The sequence below is a fragment of the Mesoplodon mirus genome (genome assembly GCF_964341445.2).
Source record: "Mesoplodon mirus genome assembly, chromosome: 4".
Taxonomy (NCBI): Eukaryota; Metazoa; Chordata; class Mammalia; order Artiodactyla; family Ziphiidae; genus Mesoplodon; species Mesoplodon mirus.
Genome location: NC_138979.1, coordinates 29864489 through 29888944, shown reverse-complemented (window position 1 = coordinate 29888944; position 24456 = coordinate 29864489). Strand labels below are relative to the sequence as shown.

General features: G+C 47.6%; 1 protein-coding gene across 4 annotated transcripts in view; it reads right to left on the bottom strand.

Annotated features, from left to right (window-relative positions):
- Nucleotides 1–1165: 1165 nt before the first annotated feature.
- Nucleotides 1166–24456, bottom strand: part of DIP2C (disco interacting protein 2 homolog C) — a 359412-nt gene continuing 336121 nt past the window's right edge. For all 4 annotated transcript variants that reach the window (XM_082617846.1, XM_082617847.1, XM_082617848.1 and 1 more), the window contains 6 exons: nt 18931–18992; nt 10636–10693; nt 9140–9214; nt 7142–7316; nt 5403–5526; nt 1166–2756 (listed from right to left, as the gene is read on the bottom strand). In XM_082617846.1, the coding sequence (XP_082473972.1) occupies nt 2504–2756; nt 5403–5526; nt 7142–7316; nt 9140–9214; nt 10636–10693; nt 18931–18992 (747 nt within the window). In that variant the 3' untranslated portion in view covers nt 1166–2503. The remainder of the gene's footprint in view (nt 2757–5402; nt 5527–7141; nt 7317–9139; nt 9215–10635; nt 10694–18930; nt 18993–24456) is intronic.

Genomic DNA, 24456 nt, shown 5'->3' with positions numbered 1-24456 from the left:
ACGAGAAGGTTGCCGTCCTTTGCACATAAAAATTTTGTTTGAAACCGTGATTGGTTGAGTACATGAATTTCTCTAACCAGTCACCACACTATGAAATAACGCTGCTAGCATCCAACTGGTAAAAGGGACCGTTTCCCTTGGGTAAAGTGTCAAGCAGGATTAAATAGATATAATAAACAAGCACCATGAGGAAGCCGCCCTGTCGGGTTGGTCTAAGTCTCAGTGATCACTGTGTACCCTCCTGTGTGCAAGGTGATCACACGGTTTTGTCTGACTTCAAAAGCACAAGGTCACAAGACAAACACTGGTTACGTTCTCATGAATGACTCATCCACAGTACAATTCCTAGTACAGAACGATCTTCCTTTATTGCTAAACGGGTGGTACTTAGTGTCTCCTTTCCTTTTTCTTGCACAACAGAACTTGGATCCCAGCCCTGAGCCCTCTGACCCTCGACGATGACACAGGACAGCAGGACCGACCTCACCCCACCTCGCTGGGCCTCGCGAGTCACCTGCAGTCCTGCTTCCTCATCAGTGTCGGACCCGAAACCTTAAACCCCTCCCCCTACACAAGGTGGGCATGTGTGTCTTTCCTGTGTGTGGTGGGGTTTTTTCCCCCTTAGGAAGCAAAAGACTGTGGGAATGTGTATCTGAAGCATGTAGAGAAATATTCATACACAGCAATGAAGTCAAACAATATTTTAAAAATCAAGTAACTTGTGGAGATGGAACAATGCACCCCACATGCAGACAAATTTTTTTAAAATGCCACTTAAAATTTTAACAGCAATTAGCCTTGGATCTCAGAAGTCAAACAAAACTCTCTTGTAGCAAAGGGCTCACTGCCAGCACACAGAGCAAAGGCAGATAAGACAACCTCACAGAAAGGGTCTCAGTCTCGCCAGCAGCAATCTTAGTCATGCAGACCTGACACAGCCCCCGTGGGGCGCACTGGGGCAATTACAAAGTGAATCTTGCTTGGACAGCTGATAATTCTTCCTGGCTGGACGCAGACGGGCTGATTCAGTCTGGGAGTGTGCGAGGAGCTCTGAGAGTTCCAAGGCGTTTGAGGCGGCAGCAGCAGCAGCAGCAAGAGATGGAAATCAGAAGCGTGTCCTCGCAGGAGGTGCGGTGATGGGGGTGGGGGGGTTGGGGGGGGAGGTGGGGGCCTCCTGCCCCAGCCAGTGGCTCTGTTGTCCCGGCAGCGGGGGCGGCTCTCCAGGCACGACCCCCTCCTGGTGAGTCTCTTCCCTTAAAGCCGCTGAGGGAGTCAGCACAACCCGCTGCAAATGACCACAGAACGACATTCCTTTTCATACCGAGGACCAAAAAAAGGTGACACGAACAAAAATGATGGGAACATTGTGCAATGAATTCTTGCGGCCGAGAGAGCGCGTGCTGTGGGCCAGCTGCTCCCCAGGCCGTGCAGTGCGGTGGGCACGCGGCACTGACAATCCGTCGAGACCCCGCAGCAGAGGGAAAAGTGCACGTCCAGCTCCGATCCGCCACCTCTGAGGCGACAGCGCCACTTGCTGGTCTCTGGTTCCAGAGGAGAGGTTCCGACTGTGCTGCTGGCTGTCTGGCCGCGCACACCAGCAACGGGCGAGAGTCTATCTACAGTGCAGTGGAGGGGACGCCATGCAAGTGACAGGTTCTGCGTTTTAAACTTTAAAATCTCCTTTGTTCTTAGTGAATTTATATTTCATATATATATATTTGTTGTGATGCTATCCACGCAAGATAATACAACACTTTTTATATTAGCAAACATTACAAGACTTTAATATTCTTGAATGTTTTCTCTGTTATACTTCTAAAGAGATCAAAATAAATTAAACGTTTTGTACATAATTACATAAGAAGTTAACTTATTTTATCATTTTAGTTTAGTACAAAGATATCTGCAAGGTAATTGCCGAAATACACCTTATTTATAATTTCTTCTCATTCCATGCTAAAATTCAAAGGCCGATTATTAGCCTGTTTCTTCAGCACATTTCTGACAAAGAAAGCTGCTAAAATCTAATTGGAAGGTGCTATTTGGAAGGTTTTCTCGTACCTCAACAAACTGTCCTAAAAGGATGAGCTCCAGCAATGGCTTAAATTAGTAGCAGGTCCATGGCATTAAGATTTCATGACACATTAAAACAGAGAAAACAATTCTTTGTCACACTACATAAATTGTTTAAAAGAACCCATCTGGAGGGCAGAATATTTTTTTAATTGCTATTTTGGCTTAACAAAATACCACATTTACGAAGAAAGCACTTATCCAATAATTAAAAAAAAAGAAAAAGTTTTTGAAATGGGCTTTTCCAACAAACTGAAGGCAGTAACGCAAAGTCCTTCTGAGCAAACTTCACATTTCTCGTCTCATCCCCGTGCCGATCAGGACGAGTGGAAAGTCTCCTCCCCACCACTTGGCAAAAGCTCTGCTCGGGAACTCGCCCTGGCGTCTGCACACTCGCGACACTGAGCAGATGGCCCGCCTCTGGGAGCGTCTACATGTTGTAGGCCACGTAAATGGGGTCCAGCTGGTCGGCCAGGAAGCCGTCGCGGAGGTGCATGCGCTGCTTCTCCCCCCGGGAGTTGATGGGGATGACGCCGATGTCCACCACCACCACCACCCCCACCACCAGGTAGTGCTCCTCCAGGACCACGTTGGTCACCAGGGGGACCAGGTCCAGGGCTTCCTGCTCGGACCCGTCGAGCTCAACCACAACCACCAGCAAGTTTGTCCAGGTGAACACAGCACTGGAAGAGAGAGAAGCATCACTGTACAGCGGGGCTTGAACTTAACGATCTTGTTTTCTTTTCCAGACGTTCCACTGGGTTCTTTGTGGACCTGCCTGGGCGCTAAGCCTCCTCAGGCCTGTTGGTCCCTGACCGGCTCTCATACTCCAGTCATCCGCACCTCCTACCGACCTGCTCTCGTGGTGGCAGCCGCGCCCCTGCGCTCCCTGGATCCACGCACCCCTAAGGGTGGAGTCTGTCCCGCCAGGTGATTGGGTCAGCCTGCAACATGGTCCGTGGGCTTGTCGCTGAGGCTAGGACAGCGGGGGCACTGGGGCTGGTCCTGACTTGCCTCTGCCACCAGGGGGATGAAAAACATGTGCAGAAGAGCTGCCAGGCCCTGGCCCAGCTGACCTGTGGGCTCCAGCCACGCTGGGGTCAGATACCTCAGCGGTCAACTGCAGACCCAGGGCACATTAACTGATTCCTGTTTAAAGTACTGAGTTTAGGATGAGGGCAATGCAGTGAGACCTGACTCATGTGAGGTAATTCTAGGAGAACTCCAGAGATTTACCCAGAAGTGTCTTATTTTGGATCTTTCAACAGGAGGGCCACCCAGAGTATTTTGTCTGCCCAATTTGTAAAAGCCTAAGAACAGTATTTTACACTTTAACATCATATAATTGGGCTTTTAAAACGTGGTTGTTTAAGAACCTTAACATACACTGCCCCTGGCCACCAGAGCTGCGTGGAGGACAGGCCAGGCTCTGGGGCCCTGCAGTGGGCTGCGGGGATCTTTCTCTTGCCAGACACAGAGAAGGTTCTATCTCAGTTGTGAGGCAGGAAGTATCTGGGAACATTCACTGTTGTTTCCTGAAAGCATAGAGTATGCCTATTAGGAAAAAATGAATATTTTGTTCAGTATGGCCAATGAATACATGAAAATGAAAGGGAAACATTGGAGAATGTGTTTAGCATTGGAGAATGTGTTTAGCAGACCCCTCCTTCTGGGTTGGAGAATGTGTTTAGCAGACCCCTCCTTCTGGATTTTGCTTTGTGATGAACGTGTACATCTGAGGGAACAAACTTGTGGGGAGCTGTTCCCGAGAAGGAGTGCCAGTGCCAAGTCCCAGGGCACAACTCCCATCACCAGGCACCGCTCCACAAGGGCCGCGCCTTGAGTCCATGAATCCCATGTGACTACTGTGATGTGTGCTGGGGACAATCTTATCCTGGCATTTGAAGTCGACGGCGCAGCATTAGGACCAGCTCAGACTCCACAGTTAACTGGGGAGGGGGTTTGCCAGGAGGCCGCGGGCTGCTGCCAGCTACTCTCCTTCCGCCGGAGCTCTCCTGGGGCTGCAGTGGCTGAGAGGGTCGGGGGGCTGGACCGTACTCAGTGAGGCAGTCACAGGTGTGACCTGGCATCACATCCTTCTTTCTCTGCATGAAGTGACTGATGGGGGCACCCTGCGGGGGGGGGCCACAGGCAAGGGGGAGGGAAATAACAGAACAGTTGTGCTGCACAGACTCCAACAGAGAGAAACCCTTTGGAATAAAACGCAGCTTTGTTCCACGTCACAGCATCTAAGCAATGCTCAGAACAGAAAGGAGAAACCCATGAGGGGCACCCCTGCCACACACTTTTAAGTGGAAACGGCACCTTTTCAACTAGATAGAAAATACTCGAGGGAGGCAATACGAGCCAGTCAAAATTATTTTCTTAAAAATACAAAAATGGAAGGCTGTGATTGGTATTTATAGCTATTTAGATGGAAACTAAGGTGGGTCCCTGCCAGTTTCTGGGCTGATACCTTTCTGGGGTTTCTGCCCTCCTCGACACAGGAGTGGACAGGCAGCTTTGGCAGGCGGAGGACTTGTGCTTCAGACGGGCTCCGTCACTGCTCGCCCTGAAATGCGGCACCAAGTGGGGACGAGGCGCTCCCGTCCACCCGACTCTTGTATCTGCCAAGTCCTCTGTGCAGTGCAGTGCGTGGCCAAGAACACCAGCCTGCGTCAGCTAACAAGAGGCAGCCGACAATCTCAGACCAACCCACCTGCCGAGAAAACTGCTCCCGAGTGGTTTTGGAACAAGCCTCCCCTGGGGCTCCTGCCCTGAGCTTCCAGACCGGCTCCATCGGGCCTCTGCCAGTTCAGGGACTAAGGGAATGAGCAGACCTACAGCCAAAGGTGCTGAAGCCACTTTTCACTCTCAAATGCCACGTAAAGGCCCTGAGGAGGTGGTCAGTGCTGCAGCCCCCAGGCCAGGCGGTGATCTGGGCACACTCACACGTCACAGCCAACCAAACGGCCAGAGAGAAGCATGGCCTGCAAGGCCCCTCACCCCCAAGGGTGGCTGGGGTGGGTGACTTGTCACTGACAACCCAGTGACGCTGGCAAACGCGGCCTCTCCTGGAGCCTAAGGTCTTCCCACAGGCATGCTGCGTTTAGGCTCCCACGGACAGTCTATTTCCCCTACATCACGCCTTCCTTAACAAAACACCAAATAATAAACGGCTCCCTGGAAACACCGCCCAGCCATCTGTATGTCACTCTCGGGAAAAGCAACAACTCTGCAATAGGAGTGCTCTTCAGAGGCTCACATTCACCCTGGAAAGCTGACTCCGCCCAGGACCCTGTGCCCTCGGGCTGCCGCCCCCTCCTCACCATTCCGTGACGCTTTTGTGGGCTCTGATGACGGAGGTCTCGATGTCTATCGGGTGATACCTCATGCCGCGCAGCTCCATGGCCTCATCTAGGGCCCCCACCACGTAGAGGGCGTCGTGGCGCTCTGTACAGGGAATGGAAACCATGTGAGCTTCACCGCAATGCCGCTCAAGCCGCTTAAAAAAGAAAAAAGACTCTACCCCTGCATGCGAAAGAGATGCGAAGAAAAGATCACTGAGCAGGAGATGCTGTCTCCCTTCTACCAGGGAAACTCTGCAGCCCGAGGCTTTCAGGGAAAAGGTGCAGGCGGAAGTGCCGCCTGGCTCAGCGCTGGCCGCACGCCTGCACGTCCCTCCCCTCATCCCACAGGAGTAGCCTCCACACGCCGTCAAGTGCGTTATCACACAGCCCTCAGCAGCATCAGCACTGCCGGGACACGGGCCAGCAGACCTGCTCCCTGGAGTCACATGGTGAGGACCCAGCACAGCCCAAGTTATGCCCAGTTCCCTCTGGTGCCAGCATATGAGCTCTTAACTCTCTTATTACAAGCACGTCTGAGCGGGAAGAGGAAGCATAGTTTCTGAGAATGTTCATGAACAAAAATTTCCTTAGCTCGTGTAATTGTTAAATTTATTCTCATCAGCTGTGCAAACCTTGGGATAATGACAACATGCAGTCTGTCCATCTTTCCTTAAAAACAAGGAGACATCTTTAATCTTTAGACTAGTAAACATACCACGGTGAGTTTGAGAGAAGTGACTGACATATAAAATACCAGAAAATAAATCTTCTCCAGTTTAAGTCAGATGAGATGGAGGTAGTTACTTGCTGGCTTCTAACCACAGCTGCCGTGGGGTATCCCACTGTCCCAGCCCCCGGGCTCCGCAGGATGGGACCTGCCCTGCCTCCTGGTAGGCCTGGGTGTTGCTAAGCTTAGTTCTTCAAGGAACCCCAGATAGCACCCTCAAGTAAAACAGTCTATGATTTTCCCAAATTGAAAATGCAACACCAAAATATCTTGTACTTTTCCCCTAAATTCATGCTGGTTCAGCCAGGTTGGCACAGCTCCCATCAGACAGGTGGGTCAGGAAGGCTCGCTGACTTCTGGCTTTGAGTCTGGCAGGACCTCACCAAGAAAGCTCAGGCCCCATCTCTATGTAATACCCAAGTCCTATCTCTGTTTTTAGTGAAATAAAGAGTGGAGAAAGGATTCCAGGATCAGCAAAGACCTTAAGAGCAGGCAGGCTCTTAACATGTTAGTTCTGCGTAACACCTATGCCCAGCGCCAGCCCCTCAGAGCTGCTGCTCCGCTCGGGCACCTTGCGGCAGCAGGCCTGCTGGACAGGTGCAGAAATGCAGAGTACCCGAGGCCAGCGCCTCCCGCCCTGGAAGAGAGCAGCAGGGCTTCAGGAGGGCCTGGGCTGGGCTGGTGGCTCCAAGGTTGGCAACAAGTCTGTGAGCTGCACTTACAGGCACTCGTTGTGGACAACACAGCACCTGGCTCTGGCCCCTGGTTTTAAATGTGTTCCTGGCTCACATGGGAGCACAGAGCACGTGACATGCAGCTTCCACTGCTGGATGCACTTGCCCTGAGCTGGCAGTCTCTCACACCCCTGGCTGTTTCCAGGCTGGCTTGCAGCAAGCATGCACGCATGCACATTCTCCCGGGATTGGGATCCCAAACCCCAGACGGGTTTCCGGGGTCTGAGGACCTTCGTGCCGCCTGTCGGGACTCTCACCTCCGTTTGCATCAGTGAGTTCAGTTCTCCGCAGGAACCCCAAATAGCCTGTTCGTGCCCAGACGGTCTGTGTGTCTCCAAAACTTAATCTTGAGTTGAAGTGATCTGACTGGAGGGATTCATCTCCGTAAATAGTGAAATAACCACTGGCATTGTGGGCACTGTGAACCCAGATCTGTTAAGGAAGCAAAATATAACTGGATAAGTTAACTTGAGATGATCTCCAGGGCAGAAGCTACTTTTACAGTTCAATAGATTATATTCCGTGCTATTGAAACTGTCCTTGCCCTGCAAAAACAAGATGATTCCAGTTTCTGGGGAGACACAGATGTCACAAAGTTTACTGAAACGAAGGCATGACAGCAAGCTCATGGCTGAGCAAACAACCAAGCCATCATCTGTTGAGAATTCTATTAAAGCAGATGGATTGAGGGCTTTTGAAATAAACATCAAATGAACGAGGTTGTATGAGTTTCCTTGTATTTATTCAAATGCACTGACTGTTTCTAAAAAGCAAGCTGGAAAAATGATAAAAAGCTTTGTGATTTATTTTCCCTTTCACTTGGTTTGCATACTTTTGGGAATATTACATTGTAATAAAATAACACAACACAAAACAACACAAAACGAACTCTAGGAGGGAAAGGCATTGTAACATCAAAAAATGGGGGACAAAAGTGCCTGAGTGTGGAAATGGGAAAGACCTGCTGACACGGTGCCGACCACGTGGGCTGAGCAGAGCCAGGGACAAGGCAGAGGAGCCCATCAAGTCTGCACAGATGAGGCCCGGAGGAGCCGGGGTCTAGCCAGAGGCCCTCAGTCACACCTGCTGAGCAACGAGGAAGCAGACCAGAGACGGAGGGCACCCCGTCGAGCGAGGGGAAGGAAAACCATCTCTGTTAAGACATGTTCCCAGTAGAACATCAGGGTGCAGTGGTCCCTGCCCCTCCGCCCAGCACACCCGCTCAGCTCCAAGCAAGGCCGCCCGCTGTGAGGACAGCACCCACCGGGAGCATCTCCAGGTGCCTGAGATGGCGGGTGCTACATCCCAATTTCATTCCTAGACATATTTAAAGGAAATTCCTAAAATATTGTGCAGCTCACAGACTAGGTCTGATCTTCACATAGAGACAGACGAGTGAGGGGCCAAAAACCGTCCAAGAAGAAAAAGGGTTTGGGGAGTGAGCAGTGGTTAGGACTCACACCTCATCACTATTCAACCCTTTATGAGGTACACACGTGTGCCCAGGGCACCACTCTAGGAGAGTGGCGGGGCTGGTGTGCTGGTCGGGTGCCAGCTGTGGCAGCCTTTTCTGTGCGGCCAGAATGGGTCAGAGGAAGGGGGGAAGCTGACCGAACAGTGGGTGGCACCTGCAAGAGGGTCCTAGAGGGCAGGACAGGGTCACTGTGGGCTTGGCCTTGGAGAGGAAAACGGGGGGGTGGGGAGGGGAGGCAGACATGTCAGAAGAAACAAGTCCATCAGGGAGAGAGAAGGACAGTGTAAGGCAGAGGCGGGCACACCTGGCCAGCCGAGCAGGGCAAGCTGCGGGGATGACGGCCCAGGAAGGGTCTCCTGCAGCCACACGCAGCCAGCAGCGTGCAGGATGAGGGGGCGGGCAGGGAGCCACTGGCCAGGTTCGTCGTCAACACAAGGGAGCGGAAGTGACTTCCTGACCCAGATGAACACCTGCCGTGTCCCCAGCCCGCCTGCCACAGCTGCTGGTGCTGTTGATTCTGGGGTTCGCAAGATTCCCTCTGCACGTTCTCCATCGTGTCCCTAATGAAGGACTTCCCTGCTGTGAAGGTAGCAAACACGTGGAAGACAAACCAAGGGCTGGGAAACAAGGAAACTCAGTCCACTCACATGAAGTTTCCTCTTTTCTAAACTTTTTGAAGAGAATCTATGATACTCCCTTAAGGAAATCCCACTTTGTAATCCTGAACTTTCATGGACACCCTGTACCTCACCTCACCCAGGTGTGAGTCCCCAGAACTCACCTCACCCAGGTGTGAGTCTCCCAACGGTCCTTTTGTTTCTGGATTGGCAATTATGATCCGAACCCCTGGAAGTATCTATGTTGGAAAGAAGAGTCTCATCAGTGGACAGACAGGTAGATACTGCACAATCAACCTTGACCTTGCTTTCATGCCATGTGCCTATTTTCCTGATTAAATGGTTTAGAAAGTGAATCGCTTTAAATCAAAATTATATACCACAGCATATATAATTACAGCAAAACAATTACATTTCATTGTAATTATTACAGTGACAGAGCCTGTGTTAGTGATCCTAAAATTAAGAATTTGAACAAAAACATGATAAATGATATGATTTAACAGGCTCAATGCTTGCAAAATAGGATTTAGTGGAGCTGCTTTGTGGTGTCCAGAAGAGACGGCCGTCACCAGCCATGCATCTGCCGAGCCACGAGGACACCACGCCTGGGGCTCTGCCCCTCTCCTCCACCACACCGCCCACTTTTCCTGCTGGTAAACATCTTCTAGTACAATGTCGATATGAAGCACCTCCTTCTTAACGGACGTTTAGCTCAGAAATGCTCCACATTCCACTGAAACCACGTAATGAAGCAAAAGCTGATTCTGGAAATTTAGAACAGAACCCATCTCAGTTCAGCTAATTAACACTGTGCGGTTGAGATAAGGCAACACATCTGTGGTGAACGCTCCTGGAACATGTCTGATGAACGGCCCGCCAGACCGACTTGGGTGTGTGGGTAGCGCTGTGTCCCACCTTAGAGCCAACTTAGTACCAAGAATTCTAACGGGCAGTCATGTAGACACAGATTGTAAAAGGTCCAAAACAATATGCTTTTAGAATTATGTTAAATGGAGAAGAGATCTGACGATTGGGGCCAAAAAAGAAAAAAAAACATCCTCAATTAGGTTTAAATATGTTTCTTGCATTTAGTTCTATAAACAAAATAACCATCGTTGCAGGAACGACTAGCTGTCCCCTGATAACCATTCTTTGTCCAGCTCCACAGTAAACAAGCCCCAATTGTTAGCCAGGCCCGTAGACATTCAAAACCAATGTAGTGCTGCCAACCTGCCTTTCAGCTGTGGGCGACAATGCCCAGTGATACTTAAGTGTGAGTGAGGCAGCTGAGGAGCTGTCCTTACAGTCTGCACCTTTGGCCTTTTTTTCTGCTTCTCCTCCTCTGGCTGGAATGTGCAAAGGAAGGCTGGAGCTGGAAAAACCACTCTAGACCCTGAGGCACCCTTGGGAGGGGAGGCCAAGACATAAGATGTCATGGTCCCTGGTGGTTTCTTCTACATGAGAAAAAAACCTAACTCATTTAAAACACTGTCATTTTGAGTTTCTGTGCTCATGGCCAAAACCAGTCCTGATATACTACATTCAAGAAAACTTTTTTGGAAAAAAAAAATCTACCATCTATTTCTTGAATTTTCAAAGCCCATAAACTGACACTCGTGTTTATATGGACATGCATACGCCTTCCTTCAATACTTACTTTTCCTGATTCCATTAGGGGCAAACTATGAGGAGATCCTCTTTCTACTAAACGGACTCTACAAAGAGAAACAGAAGGTGTTACTGTGTTTTCTGTATCAGTGGTTCCCTTCCTCCACATCCAGCACTTGGTCAATGTCTGGCAGTTTGATGGGGGACATTAACTCTGCTGATGAGCATTACCCAATGCAAAGATAGTCTAGAAGTCAAAGAAAAAGCAGTCGATAGTAGAGAGGATACAGCGAGGGCCACCACAAAGGCCATGGAGAATGGAGATGCAGTCCCACATACCAACCCGAAAAATGACTGGGAACGATTCTGCATTTAAAGTAAACGGGGGTCAACGTAGCACTTGCAGAAAAGGGAAAGAATAAGGATTAAACTGCATTCCTCAAAGAGCTGCCACCCCTGTGACAGCGATGCCTGGTCCTGAAACACTCACGGCCCTGCCCCTGCAGACCACAGGCAGGACCTCAGACACAGCAGCACAGAACCCACCTCTTCAAACAGGCACACTGGAGAGGACCGGCCAGTTCAGACAGCAAACGCTCATTTTAGAAAAGAAGCTATTTTCCATTTAAAAACTATTCACTGGTGATTTAATCTTAAAACGGTGGAGGACCTTGGTGCCAGTCACAACCTGAGCTCGCTAAGTCCTTCCCAGCTGCGTTATTTTAACTATTCTATGACTGGTTTTACATCTCTCCATGTTACTTTGAGACTGTGATGCTGATCATTCATCTAAAGGCAACTTTTATTTAAGGAAAACGGAGTGAAGGGGAACCTGCTGGGATGCTTGACTGCAGAACAAGGAGGGCGTCAGCAGGAGGATGGGGCCAGGGAATGCGGGATTGTCAAATTCACCAGCATGACCCATTCTTTGTATCAGCACAGATCTGCCCCCATAACTGATAAGTGTTGCTGAAGGCGGATGGGCAATGAAGGAAGGACCCTGAGAGTCCTTGGAGGGGCTCCTTCGCAGGCTTTGCTCCGGTCGCCCAGAGTGAGGGTCCAGGGCGCGGGTGACAACATGAGCAGGAGGAGGGCAGACAGACAAGGTCCCAACGGAGAGGGGTGTGGGTAGGGCTCCCGTGCCGGCAGGCATCCTGGGGCTGCAGACCTCTGAAAAGCAGCTGAAAAGCTCTTACTTTCAGGCAAAGGATGCCCTGCCTTCCAGCTAGCCTTTGGTGTGGTGTCTCGTGTTGCTGCAGACAAAAGGAGCAGGGGAGACCCTGGGAGGGCTGGAGGTACCTGAGTAGCTGCAGCAACGAGGTAATGAGTGGAAGAAGTCACTGCAGCAATTCTGGCGTGCTTTGGTATTTGTCTCTAGGAAGACCCTGATGCTGACAGCAAGAGATGAGGGCTATCAAAGAAAAACCACCTAGATCTTACACTACTTAAGCCTTCCAGAATGTGGGCACACCTCCTTTTATTGCACTTTGTTTGCTTTACTGCACTTCGCAGATACTGTGTTTTTTTTTTTTTTTTTTTTACAAATTGAAGGTTTGTGGCAACCCTGCATCAAGCAAGTCTATCAGTGTCATTTGTCCAACAGCATTTGCTCACTTCATGTCTCTGTCACATTATGGTAGTAATTCTTGTAATATTTCAAACTTTTTCATTATTACTATTGCATTTATTATGATGATCTGTGATCTTTGATGTTACTATTTTAATTGTTTTGGGGTGCCACGAATTTGCCCTTATAAGATGGTGAACTTAATAAATGCTGTGTGTTCTGACTGCTCCACTGACTGGCCATTCCCCATCTTTCTCCCCCTCCTTATTCCCTGAGACACAATGATACTGAAATTAGGCCAATTAATAACCCTACAATGGCCTTAGTGTTCAAGTGACATTCTTCTCAAGGAAAAGTCACGCATTTCTCACTTTAAATGAAACAGTAGAAATGATTAAGCTTGGTGAGGAAGGCAGGTCAAAAGCTAAGATGGGCTGAAAGCTAGGCCTCTTTGCACCACCAGATAGCTAGCCAAGTTGTATATGCCAAGGGAAAGTTCTTGAAGGAAATTAAAAGTGAACATATGAAACAGTCTTATTGCTGATATGGAGAAAGTTTTAGTGGTCTGGATAGAAGATCAAAATAGCCACAGTATTTCCTTAAGCCAAAGCCTAACCCAAAGCAAGGCCCTGACTCTCTCGAACTCTATGAAGGCTAAGAGAGGTGAGGAAGCTGCAGAAGAAAGTTAGAAGCTAGCAGAGGTTGGTTCCTGAGGTTTAAGGAAAGAAGCCTTTTCCATTACATAAAGGTAAAGGTGAAGCAGCAAGTGCTGATGAAGAAGCTGCAGCAAGTTATCCAGAAGATCTAGCTAAGATCATTCATGAAGGTGGCTCCACCGAACAAAAGATTTTCAGTGTAGATTGAACAGCCTTCTATTGGAAGAAGATGCCATCTAGGACTTTCATAGCAAGAGAGGAGAGGCCAATGCCTGGCTTCAAAGCTTCAAAGGACAGGATGACTCTTGTTAGGGGCTACAACACCTGGTGACTTGAAGTTGAGCCAATGGTCATCTACCATTCTGAAAATCCTAAGGCCTGTAAGAATTATGCTAAATCTACTCTGCCTGTGCTCTGTAAATGGAACAACAAAGCCTAGATGAGAGCACATCTGGTTACAACATGGTTTACTGAATATTTTAAGCCCACTGTTGAGATGTGCTCAGGAAAAAAAACTCCTTTCAAAACACTACTGCTCATTGACAATGCATCTGGTCACTCAAGGGCTCTGATGGAAATGGACAATGAGATACAGGTTGTTTTCATGTCTGCTAACATGATATCCATTCTACAGTCCCTGGATCAAGTACTAATTTTGACTTTTAATTCTTATTATTTAAGAAATACATTTTATAAGGCCATATAGCTTCCATAGATAGTGATTTCCCTGATGGATCTGGGCAAAGGTAATTGAAAACCTTCGGGAAAGGATTTACTATTCTAGATGCCATTAAGTATATTCATGATTCATGGGAAGAGGCCAAAATATCAACATTAACAGGAGTTCAGAAGAAGTTGATTTCAACCCTCCTGGACGACTTTGAGGGGTTCAAGATTTCAGCGGAAGAAGTAACTGCAGATGTGGTAGAAACAGCAAAAGAACTAGAATTAGAAGTAGAGCCTGAGATGTGACTGAATTTCTGCAATCTCATGAGAAAACTTGGACAGATGAAGAGTTACTTTATGGATGAGCAAAGAAAGTGGTTTCTTGAGATGGAATCTACCCTGGTGAAGATTCTGTGAAGATTGTTGGAATGACAACAGAGGATTTAGAATATGGCATAAACTTAGTAGATAAAACAGGGGCAGGGTTGGAGAAGATTGATCCAAATTTGGAAAGAAGTTCCTCTGTGGGTAAAATGCTATCATCAGCATTACGTGTTACAGAGAAATCGTTCCTGACGAGTCAGTTAATGTGGCGAACTTCATGTCTGTCCTATTTTAAGAAACTGCCACAGCCGCCCCAACCTTCAGTAAGGACCACCCTGTTCAGTCAGCAGCCAGCCACACTGAGACCCTCCACCAGCAAAAAGATTATAACCCACTGAAGGCTCAGATGACGGTAAGCATTTATTAGCAACAAAATATTTTAAAATTAAGGTATGTACACTTTGTTTTTTCAGACACAATGCTATTGCACACTTAATCGACTATAGTGTAAACATAACTTTTATATGCATTGGGAAACCAAAAAATTCGTGCGACTTGCTTTATTGTGATTTTCCCTTTACTGTGGTGGTCTGGAATCAAACCCACAGAATCTCTGAGGTCTGCCTGTATGCCAATAGGCTTAATGATGTCATCCTTCAAAAATAAACTACTGGCTGCATTAAGACAGAATTAAAAGGGACTAAAACTCTTCTAGGACCCAGGCAGCATTATGCTAATTTAGGGTGGGTTATAATTAAAAGTTAGCATTAGAGCACTAAGAATCTATGGAACTTCACCTGTAGCAGCTTTCAGACAGATGTGATGCTTGCAGGAAATATCAGTGCTGGGAATGATAACTTTTTATAGCCTGCTGGGTCAGGAGGCTGCAGTCTGTTACACTGAACTAAACTAGGCCAATTTGAGTAGTTAGGTTAAGTGAGAAGAAGCCTGTGTCCAAGTGCTGGCTGGCCAGCTGTGGAGTCTGGATATTGGCAACTGGTTACAGATGGAGAAAGCAATAAAGAAAGAGGCCAAATTGGCTGGGAAGATTATGAGTGGGCAGAAGCAGGGGTGAGGAAAGAGGGAAAGAATGAAAGAGAAAGGGGCCGAGGTAACGGCTGGCTCAGCCCACCTAGTCTGGCTGCTGCTATGGGCGGGGCAGCTGGCCAGCGAGCAGGCTGGGTGTCCTACAAAGGCCACACCATCAGGCAAGGGAAGGGAGCAAAACCTTTGCCAAAAATGAGGGCTGTTCTGGATAAGCTATGCTCTGCTGTTTGTCCACTTACAGCCACCACTCAGGTAGCTCTAGCCGTGGCACTATGACAGGGGTGACTTCTGAGCGGGGCACCTGGTGTCATGAATGGAACCAGGCCACTTGAGCCAAGAGTGGGAGCAAGTGCCCTGGCCTGCGACTGGAGCCCAGACGTTGTGCTTCTCCTCCCCTTAGACCCCAAGGTTCCTGCCAACATGGGGACTGAGTCCATGGCCTGGTCCTCCTTCAGCAGTGGGACTGCTGGCCACGCACACTGGCCGGTCTCTGCCTCTCTGGCCAGCAGGCCTCCCCTGCTCTCGGAGTTTAGGAGTTTATCTTGTCTCCTGACCCTCCCTGCTGAGCTGAAGCCTCTGAGAAAGGCAGGCAAATGGGATGTCACCTGAAATGTGGGAAACCCTACCACTAAGAACTTCCTCACGGCCTCCTGGCTGGGCTGCTGAGTGGTGGCAGGGGCCTGGGCAAGCACGGAGGGCAAACGTAAGGACAGAACAAAGAATTTCTTCTCTGGTCAGTATGAAACGGTGCTGTCAGCGATTCACAGGCAAGCAGGAAAGGGGCGCTGGAATCACTCAGGGGTGGTCCTGTCCTGCCAGCAAATGCCACACGGGTGGCCGTTCCTCCACTTAAAAATATCCACAGAGCAAAGAGAAAACCACCCCTTACAGGAGGAGACAGAGATGTGTCTTTTGAAAGAGCTGGGAGCTACACACACACAGGCAGCACACACAGGAGGGCGAGTGACTCACAGAAATACAGGAAACTCAGTAGGAGACCTTCCCAGGCTGGCACCACGGGGTTGGGTGGGGAGGCTCTCTCCCCCCGGGACTGCGCCTGCCCACACACCGAAACCCAGTGGCTCTGGAGATGAGCCACAACCAGGAAACCACAGCACCTTCCCCACAGGAGGGCTGGCAGCGCCACAGCTGCTGTCAGGAGCCAGTCACTTCAGAACCACGGACAAGAGCCCAGCGTGGGCATGTCCTGACAGAGCAGGTCAAGAGGACAGGGGTGCCGGACTGCCCAGCGGCCAGCCCAGACACACAGGAAGAGGAGCTGACAGGGCCCAGCGGTGTGCACTGGGCAGCCAGGACGAGTGTGCATGGCATTCCTGCGTCCGGGGTGGCCCTGGGCCGAGTCTCCCATGTCCCTGGGCAGCAGGGGGAGGACAGTGCCTTCCAGGAAGGGACACGGTAATTATTCCTTAACGTAAGACACCTATTTGGGTTTCTGCCCCCTTCAGAAGAAGGGGCCCAGCAGGAGAGAGCGGCGATGAGCCCGGGCGTGTGGCAGGACCTCAGCTTGGAGGAGCTGCGTATGGCAGCACCAAGCCAGCCCAGGGAGCAAGGCTCCCTGCTGTGACTGCGAGAGGGTGCCTCCAGGGACAGAAACCAACAGAAAACCACGTTCAAGGGCAGGACTTTGCTTCGGTTTCTTAAGTCAAATCCTGACGAAGACGAGGAAGGGACAAGTCCAGTGCACGTGTTTCTGGTGTCTGACAGCCCCTCAGCTCACAGCCATGCCTGTCCTCTGATGCAGGACAAAGCTGAGAATGTGAAATGTGAGCCTGGAGAGCGCCACAGGGACAGAGGCGGGTACAACTCTGAGACTTTCTCATGAGGCCTGGACAGGGCGGGTGTGGGATCCCTCTGACACTGAGCAATGTTACCCTTAATTGTAAAGGTGGATGACATTCCTGACAGTGTCACTAACGTATGACTGCATAGCAATTTCCAGTTCACAAAGCACTTTTACTTCAGTTTTGAATGACCAAGTCAGGAAATGTATGTATAAGAGATTATTTTACAGATTAGGACAAAAGTGTCACTTAAAAGGATACAGACTTCCCAAGGTCAAAAGATTAGGAAAAGAAACTCCTACTATGACTCAGGTCTCCTGGCTCTTTCTAGAACAGTGAAATCAATCTGATACTGGACTTTTATTACTTTACCATGATACACTGTACGGGTTCCAATTTCACTTTTCCTAAATCACAACTTTTCTCAATAGGAAGATTTGCCACACTGAAGATAGTTAAGAAGGTAGGTCACAAAGCTGTTAGAAAGGAGTTTCTAGATTTCTTTCCTTTTCCAGGAAAGAAAACTCCCTGAACCCCACTCCCAACCATCCCTGGTACTCCAGGAGATTTTTAACACACAATGGGACCAACTGTCCTTTCCTGATTACTATTCTTGTAAGTCCGTTTCAGACTGTAACCTACCCTCTTAGGCCCCAAAGATCAGCAGTTTTTATCTAAATGGTCTTACAAATTTGATCTTCATGTGTTTTGAGGGTCAGGTCACAGACAGAACTGCATAAATATTACTCAAACGGCGATTCTTTGATGAGCTGTTGTTCACCTTCTGAAGTTATAAAGTTTTTTTCAAATAATTTTTATAGGGAGTAAAGCAGATTCCTTTTTAAAGCCCAGAAGTTGTATTTGGAATTTATGCCCCTGAAACACTGTTACTTAATCTCTTCAGAGCTACGTGTCTGCATTTTGAAAATGTTCTGGACGGAGCTCTGCTCTAGTGGGCCCGTATGCCCTTGGTGGGCCAGTGGTTCTCTCTGCCACCAGATGGGCTGTATCCTGTGATTCCCTGTGAATAGCAGGGTCTAAAATGAGGGTTACAGGGGCCGGGAAGCACCTCTAAGTGTGATGTGTTTAGGTGAATGCAGCGTTTCTTAGTCTCGGCACTGCTGCCATTCTGGTCATTTGCTGTGCGGCAGGAGTCTGTCTTGTGCACTGTAGGATGTTTAGCTGCATCCCTGGCCTCCGTCCCCCCACATACCAGCAGTAACACTCCCCAAATTACGCTAATCAGACATGGCAACATGGCAACTCGTCCGCTGGGGGTACAAGCACCTGGCTGGGAACCCCTGGTGTGAGTGGGGGCTGGCATTCCCCAGGATACCTGAGCCTGCATGGCACCTCGGCCCCTTCTCAGCCCCTGCAGCTCTGCCCCTGACACACTCACTCACACACGGGACTCAGTATCATGGAAGAACACGCTCAGCCAGACCAGGCCGGGGGCTCCTGGTTTCCCACCCACAACTTTCACTCTGCTCTCCCAGGTGTTGTGAGCACAATGCACACGTCAGTAGGCACCACGTGAGGACATGCAGATAGCAGCCCAGTATCTGGCCCTCACAACGCGTCCACAAGCACCTCTAGTAATTTACAAAAGGACACCTTCTACTAGAGTTCACGCTTACTATTAACACGTCATAGAAACATCAATGAATGGGCATCTCCACAACTACCCCAAAGAAATGACCTCATCAATGGGGAAGTCTACAGGAAAATGATAGAATTCTCTCTTCCCCCTCACGCATGTCAGGAGGGACCCCTTTGGGAGCAGTTCTGCTAAAGATTCCTCATCTTGTCTCCACCTTCCCTCCCTCAAGGTGAACTCACAAGCACTCACCAGCAACACCCCCTTTCGTTCTTGCTCAAGGTTGCTTAGGAAGCTGCACAGAAAGGTCACCTGACTTATATTTTAGTTTTTCATGGAAATGCCTGGACACAAATTTTCAATTCATGTAAAGAAATGTGGGCAGTGTTGATATTTTATCAGGTGCAAAATGGTGCCTGACTAGAGTGTTCAAGTAAAGGACCAAGTCTTCTGGGCAGACTGTGAGAAAAAGCAACTCTGGTTGCAACGGCTCTGGGCCAACTGTTGTCATTTGTGTCTGAAAACAAGAATTTGGTTGCTCTACTGGGTACCTCATGCAGTGAATGTGGAGAGCTGTGAAAGCTCACTCAAGGAACCACCTTGTTTGGAGCAGATGATTCTGTACTCCTCCTCCTTCTAGAAGGAACCCTGCATGCCAGGCACCAAGAAGACAAAATCACAATACCTGTCGTGTCTCAGAGCTCTCATGTCCACGTAGACGGTGGTGGGATCGGGCCCCGAGGTTCCCTGCAAGCAAGGACACAGTGAGGTTAGCATGAGTTTGCCTTGGAGGAGCTGGGTCTGTGCTTCCTACTGGCTAGGGAGCATTTCTCTGGCAAAGTCTGAACAAAACCCAAAAGCACTAAAACCACACCTCTCAACTGATAACCCAACGCCGAAAGGAACACCTTATTAAGATAATACTGGACTTTTACACAGCTTGACTGTCAATCACATTTATGAAAATTAGAAAGAAAAGGGGCATCCTGCCAAATAAAAGAAGGCTGAAACTACAGAGGCAGCATTTGGCAAAAGCAGGTCGCTGAGGACGTGAGGAATCATTTGCTGAGAGATTTTCACCACATGCATCCCAAAAGGTGTATTTTTAGGGCTCAAGATATTGAAGTAGAACACGTGACATGAGCTGACAGATTAAGGAAGAAGAGATAAAAGATAATGACCTTGTTCCTTCTAGTTCTAATTGTGCCTTGGTTTTCCTCCAATGCGGGAGGCCATTTTTGCCCAGGACATAAGTCAGGGAGATTGTGTGTTTACCACTGGTCATCTGGGCAGCACCCTGTGTTCTGAACTATTCATTTAACACAGGGTCCAGAAACCTTACCTTGGCATCATAAATCTCTTCAAAATATATGCTGAGTTGACTTCTGAACAGTGATCTCTGCTCATGTAAGAGCAATGGCATTAAAGCTACATTACAAACCAAAATTCTACATACATTTATTGGGAAAGTAATGCAATACCTTGGGTAGAAAAAGACAGAACCTAAGAAAAATCTGCCAAAAAATAAGGGAGCCTCTCAGAATTTATTTGAAGAACTACAACTAAAATTCTTCATGAGAGAATCTTAATCTTATACCAAAGGCACGTTTAAATATAAGAAAAAGATAAAAATAAAGACACCTTCGTTGTACCATACTGGACCCCCGATAATCCTCCCCACAGAGAAAGCACATGCAATCAGCCTGGAGGAGGAGCTGCACTGCCGTGTGGCCACGGCGCCCTCGCTGATCTGTGACTGCTTGAGGGAGCCGTGTTACAGACCAGCGCTGAGTGGAGAAGCGGTTTGTGGTCTGAGTAATGCAAAGCACATAACCATAAGAGGCCAATTAAAAACAAACAAGTCAGAAAACAGGTCACTAGAAGTGGAAAATGAAATAAAATGGAGATGACCCCAAACTGATGGTATAAATGGAGGCACAGCGTTTGTCACAAACGCGAGACGTCTGACAAGATCTGAGAAGTGACACCGCGCTGGCCGTCAGCCCTCCTGACCACGGGTCTAGAAGCCCAGCCCATCTCTGCACTCAACTCCTAGTCTGCCCACTGCTGGGAGCTGACGAGACGGTGGTGGTTAGCAGGCACTGGTGTGGATGAGCGGGAAATCCCTACCTTCTCAGCCAGCTTCCACAGCCGGTGGGGCTACAGCAGCAGGAGGTGGGAGCAGAGGAGAGGTGAGGACACCAGACCAACAGACACCGAAAATCCAGGACACACGCAGACACATAAACAAACAACCCAACAGTAAAAGTGGGATGAAGAAGAGAGAGGGGTGGGGAGGAAAATGCAAAAAGCAGGGAACAAAGTAAAAAGAAGATCAAAAACAATGTCAAATATGGAAGTCGTTAAAATCAATCACTGTACCATTAAAGGTTAAAAAAAATCTAAAAAGATGTCCACATATCCACAGAGCAACAGAGGAGAGTAACAGATGACTAGCCGCGGGAAGGTGGACCTGAGTAATTGCTTTTAATACATATGGTCAGTGGGTTTTGATTTTATGGTACCTTTCTCTAGTTTCTTTTCTTTTCCTAGAAAGTGGGGAGTATGAATTTTATTGGCCAAATCTGTCAAGTGTTCCACATTGAAACAGTTTCAAGTTTCTTACTACAACAATGAAGGGGAGCCTGGAAGTTTGTGGATCTAAAATCAGGGTGTCTAGCCCTACTCACCTACAAGATTAGGATAAGAAAAGAGGTCAGAGTACGAGTGAAGCATGAATCAAACCTTGGGCTCCTAGGTGGTCTAGCTCAGCAGTGCGGGGAGGGACCCCCCAGTGAGCACCCTGCTTCACCCTCAGCTCTGTCCTCAGAGACGCTGCCTCCATTTCCCTCTTGTCTTCCACGGTTTTGGTGCCCACCTCTACCCCTGTTAAAGCATCTATACCCATGGGGGAAAGACTCCAGAAAGCAACATGGGCAAACTTCTCTGATGTTGTGTATTCCCTGGCTGACCCGGTGTCTTTCCCAAACACTCCTAGAAGACGAGAACAGGGCCAAGTTCTCCCTTGGGTGCGGTCCTGACCCCGTGATCACAGTCACTAGATGGGCTCCAGAGACAACAGAAGCAGCAACAAAGAAGGAGCTCTTCACTCGGTTTCCTGAGGCTGCAATTTGTGAATAAAAAAGGCCAGACTGAAAAACTATCATCACTCAACTTGGAGCAAATCTATTAAAAAAAAAAAGCAATGGTTCCAGATTTTAAAATTACGATTCCATCCTTCTCTCTGAGACTTCCTTCACTGTGGTAACCATGGCTACTGCTTTCTCTCAGCATCTCTATGTTTGGAAAACTGAGGCAGGACTCAAGGAAAGAGAAGAGGGCCAGGAAAGGTGTGTGCACCTGGAAGGCACACACGACTTTCACTGGGTCTCTTCAAGCTGAATGCAATAATTTAAATAATTTCTCTCATGATTCTTTGAATCCCAAACATTAATTGGAACAAAACTAAATCCATGTTCTCTCTCTAAATTATTCTAATTCACAATATTTAAAAATAAGGACTCAAAGTAGTATCTCAGAAAAAAAAATACACATGACTGGGAATGAGTTTCCTATCTTGTAAATGTGCGGAGGAGATAACATCTGGAGCAAAATCGGTCTACTGACTAATGAGGGAGACATGAACAAAGAGTTAATGTACAGGTGTTTCCAAGTTTCAAAAACCTTAAGGTAGAAAACTCTGAGATTTCAAGATAAATAGTAGGGAGTGCATATTTAACAAAATCTTTACTTTGCCCAAGAATGCAAGCTGGAGTTCCTTTAACTAAGGAGTATGCTCTTAAGTATTTAAAGATAATGGAATACTTCCAGAAGGGACCAGCAAGAAAGCAAAGCTGTCTATTCCAACCAAAGTTTATCAGAAATGAAGACGAAACATGTTTGAAACTGCAAGTTATATTAATCAGAAAAGAGGATTAACTTTAATGTTCAGTTGTATAATAAAAAGTTACATATGGACATACAGTAAAAATCATTTTTTCTTATTGTCATAAAAGTGTATCAGTTAGGTATTAAGCACTTATTGAACAAATGAGTTATACTTAAATCTCAGCTGTAGATATACAGACTCACATACCAAACACAGCACAGCCAATTCAACACAGTACTTATCTGAACACCTCGGCTGAGTGGTACTTTTCTATTCAGCAACTCACATACTATAGCATTAGTACAATCTAGTATTAGCACATAACTCCTTAAGCCTAAATAGCAAATTCTAAGCAGAAACGTGATATAAAGACACAGTTCCAGAGTACTGACATTGGCATATCTACTGTGCTGGTGTTTGAGGAGTTGAGGGAGTTTCCCATAACTGGGGGCATAGGAGGCAGCTCTGCAGGACTGGATTCCAGCAGGGTATGGGCACAGGAAAGTGGTTCATCAGTGGGCTCCTCCCCGCTGAACTTTAAGCAGTGTTTCTGCCTGCATGACCCCAAGGCACATTCTTTGGTCCTCCTAGCAGATCTGTGTATTAATAATGATCTTTTCACTATTTTAACTGAGATTTCAGCTTTCTTTTGATAAGCACTAGTATGGTGCAACTTTTCCACGCTTATACCTTTAATCTATTTGTGTCTTTATTTTTTATTTATTTATTTTTTTTCTTTTTGCGGTATGCGGGCCTCTCACTGTTGTGGCCTCTCCTGTTGCGGAGCACAGGCTCCGGACGCGCAGGCCCAGCGGCCATGGCTCACGGGCCCAGCCGCTCCGCGGCATATGGGATCCTCCCAGACCGGGGCACGAACCCGTATCCCCTGCATCGGCAGGCGGACTCTCAACCACTGCGCCACCAGGGAGGCCCTGTGTCTTTATTTTTAAACCATGTTTGTTTTAGGCTATACATAACTGGGTCTTGCTTTTTAAAAATCCAACCTCATGATCTCTGCATCTTAAATGAAGGGGTAGAGAATTTATATTTATTATTGATGTGATTATGTTTAAATCTATTTTTTGTTGTTTATAATTCATCCCATCTATCCCCCCCACCTTTTCTCTGCCTTCTTTTATAGATCCATTCTCTCTCCTCTGTTGGCTTATTAGCTACAACTCTTTGTTTTTCTAATTTTAGTGGTTATTTTATGGCTTATAGCATACATCTTTAATTTTCCAGTCTACCTTCAAGTGATATTATACCAATGCACATGTTGGAAGAACCTTATGATAGGATACTTCCATTTTTCCCTCCCAAACTCTGGGCTGTCATCAGTTGACTTTTATAGATGATATAAACCCTACAGTATATTACAAGTTTTGTAAAGGCAGTGAATTACCTTCTAAAGAGACTTAATAAGAAAAAGTCTTATACGTTTACCTATGCACTTGCCGTTTCCAGCATTATTCATTCTTTTGTATAGACCCAGATTTCAAACTGGTACCATTTCCCTTCTGCCTAAAGGATTTCCTTTAATATTTCTTGCTCTGTGGGCCTGCTAGTAGCTGATTCTCAGCTTTTCTATGGCTAAAAGAAGTTTTTATTTCAAGTTTGCTCTTGAAAGATATTTCCATTGACTACTATGAAATTCTAGGTTGACAGTATTTTTTTTTTTTTTTTTTGGAGTACATGGGCCTCTCACTGTTGTGGCCTCTCCCGTTGCGGAGCACAGGCTCTGGATGCGCAGGCTCAGCGGCCATGGCTCACGGGCCCAGGCGCTCCGCGGCACGTGGGATCTTCCCGGATAGGGGCACGAACCCGTGTCCTCTGCATCGGCAGGCGGACTCTCAACCACTGCGCCACCAGGGAAGCCCCGACAGTATTTTTCTTTTAGTATTTAAAAGCTGTTTTCCACTGTCTCTTTGCTTACATTTCTGATGAGAAGTCTGATGTCATTCTCATCACTGTTCCTCTGTAACTTTTTTTTTTCATCTGTCTGCTTTTAAGATTTTCCCTGTATCACTGGTTTTGGGCAATTTAGTTAAGCAGTTTCCTTCATGTTACATTAGAGCAGTGGGATTTGTGGGTTTATAGTTCCATCAAATTTGATATATTTCTTCATGTATTTTTTTCTAGACTGCACTCTTCTTTTTCCTCTTTCATGGGAACTCCTATTATATGTATACTAAGTCCCTTGAAGTTTCCCCAGATTTCACTGACACACTTTCCATTAAAAAATAATTTTTTCATGTTTCATTTTGGAAAGTTTCTATCTGTTCAAGTTCACTAATCTTTTCTTCTGCCATTGATTCCATCCAG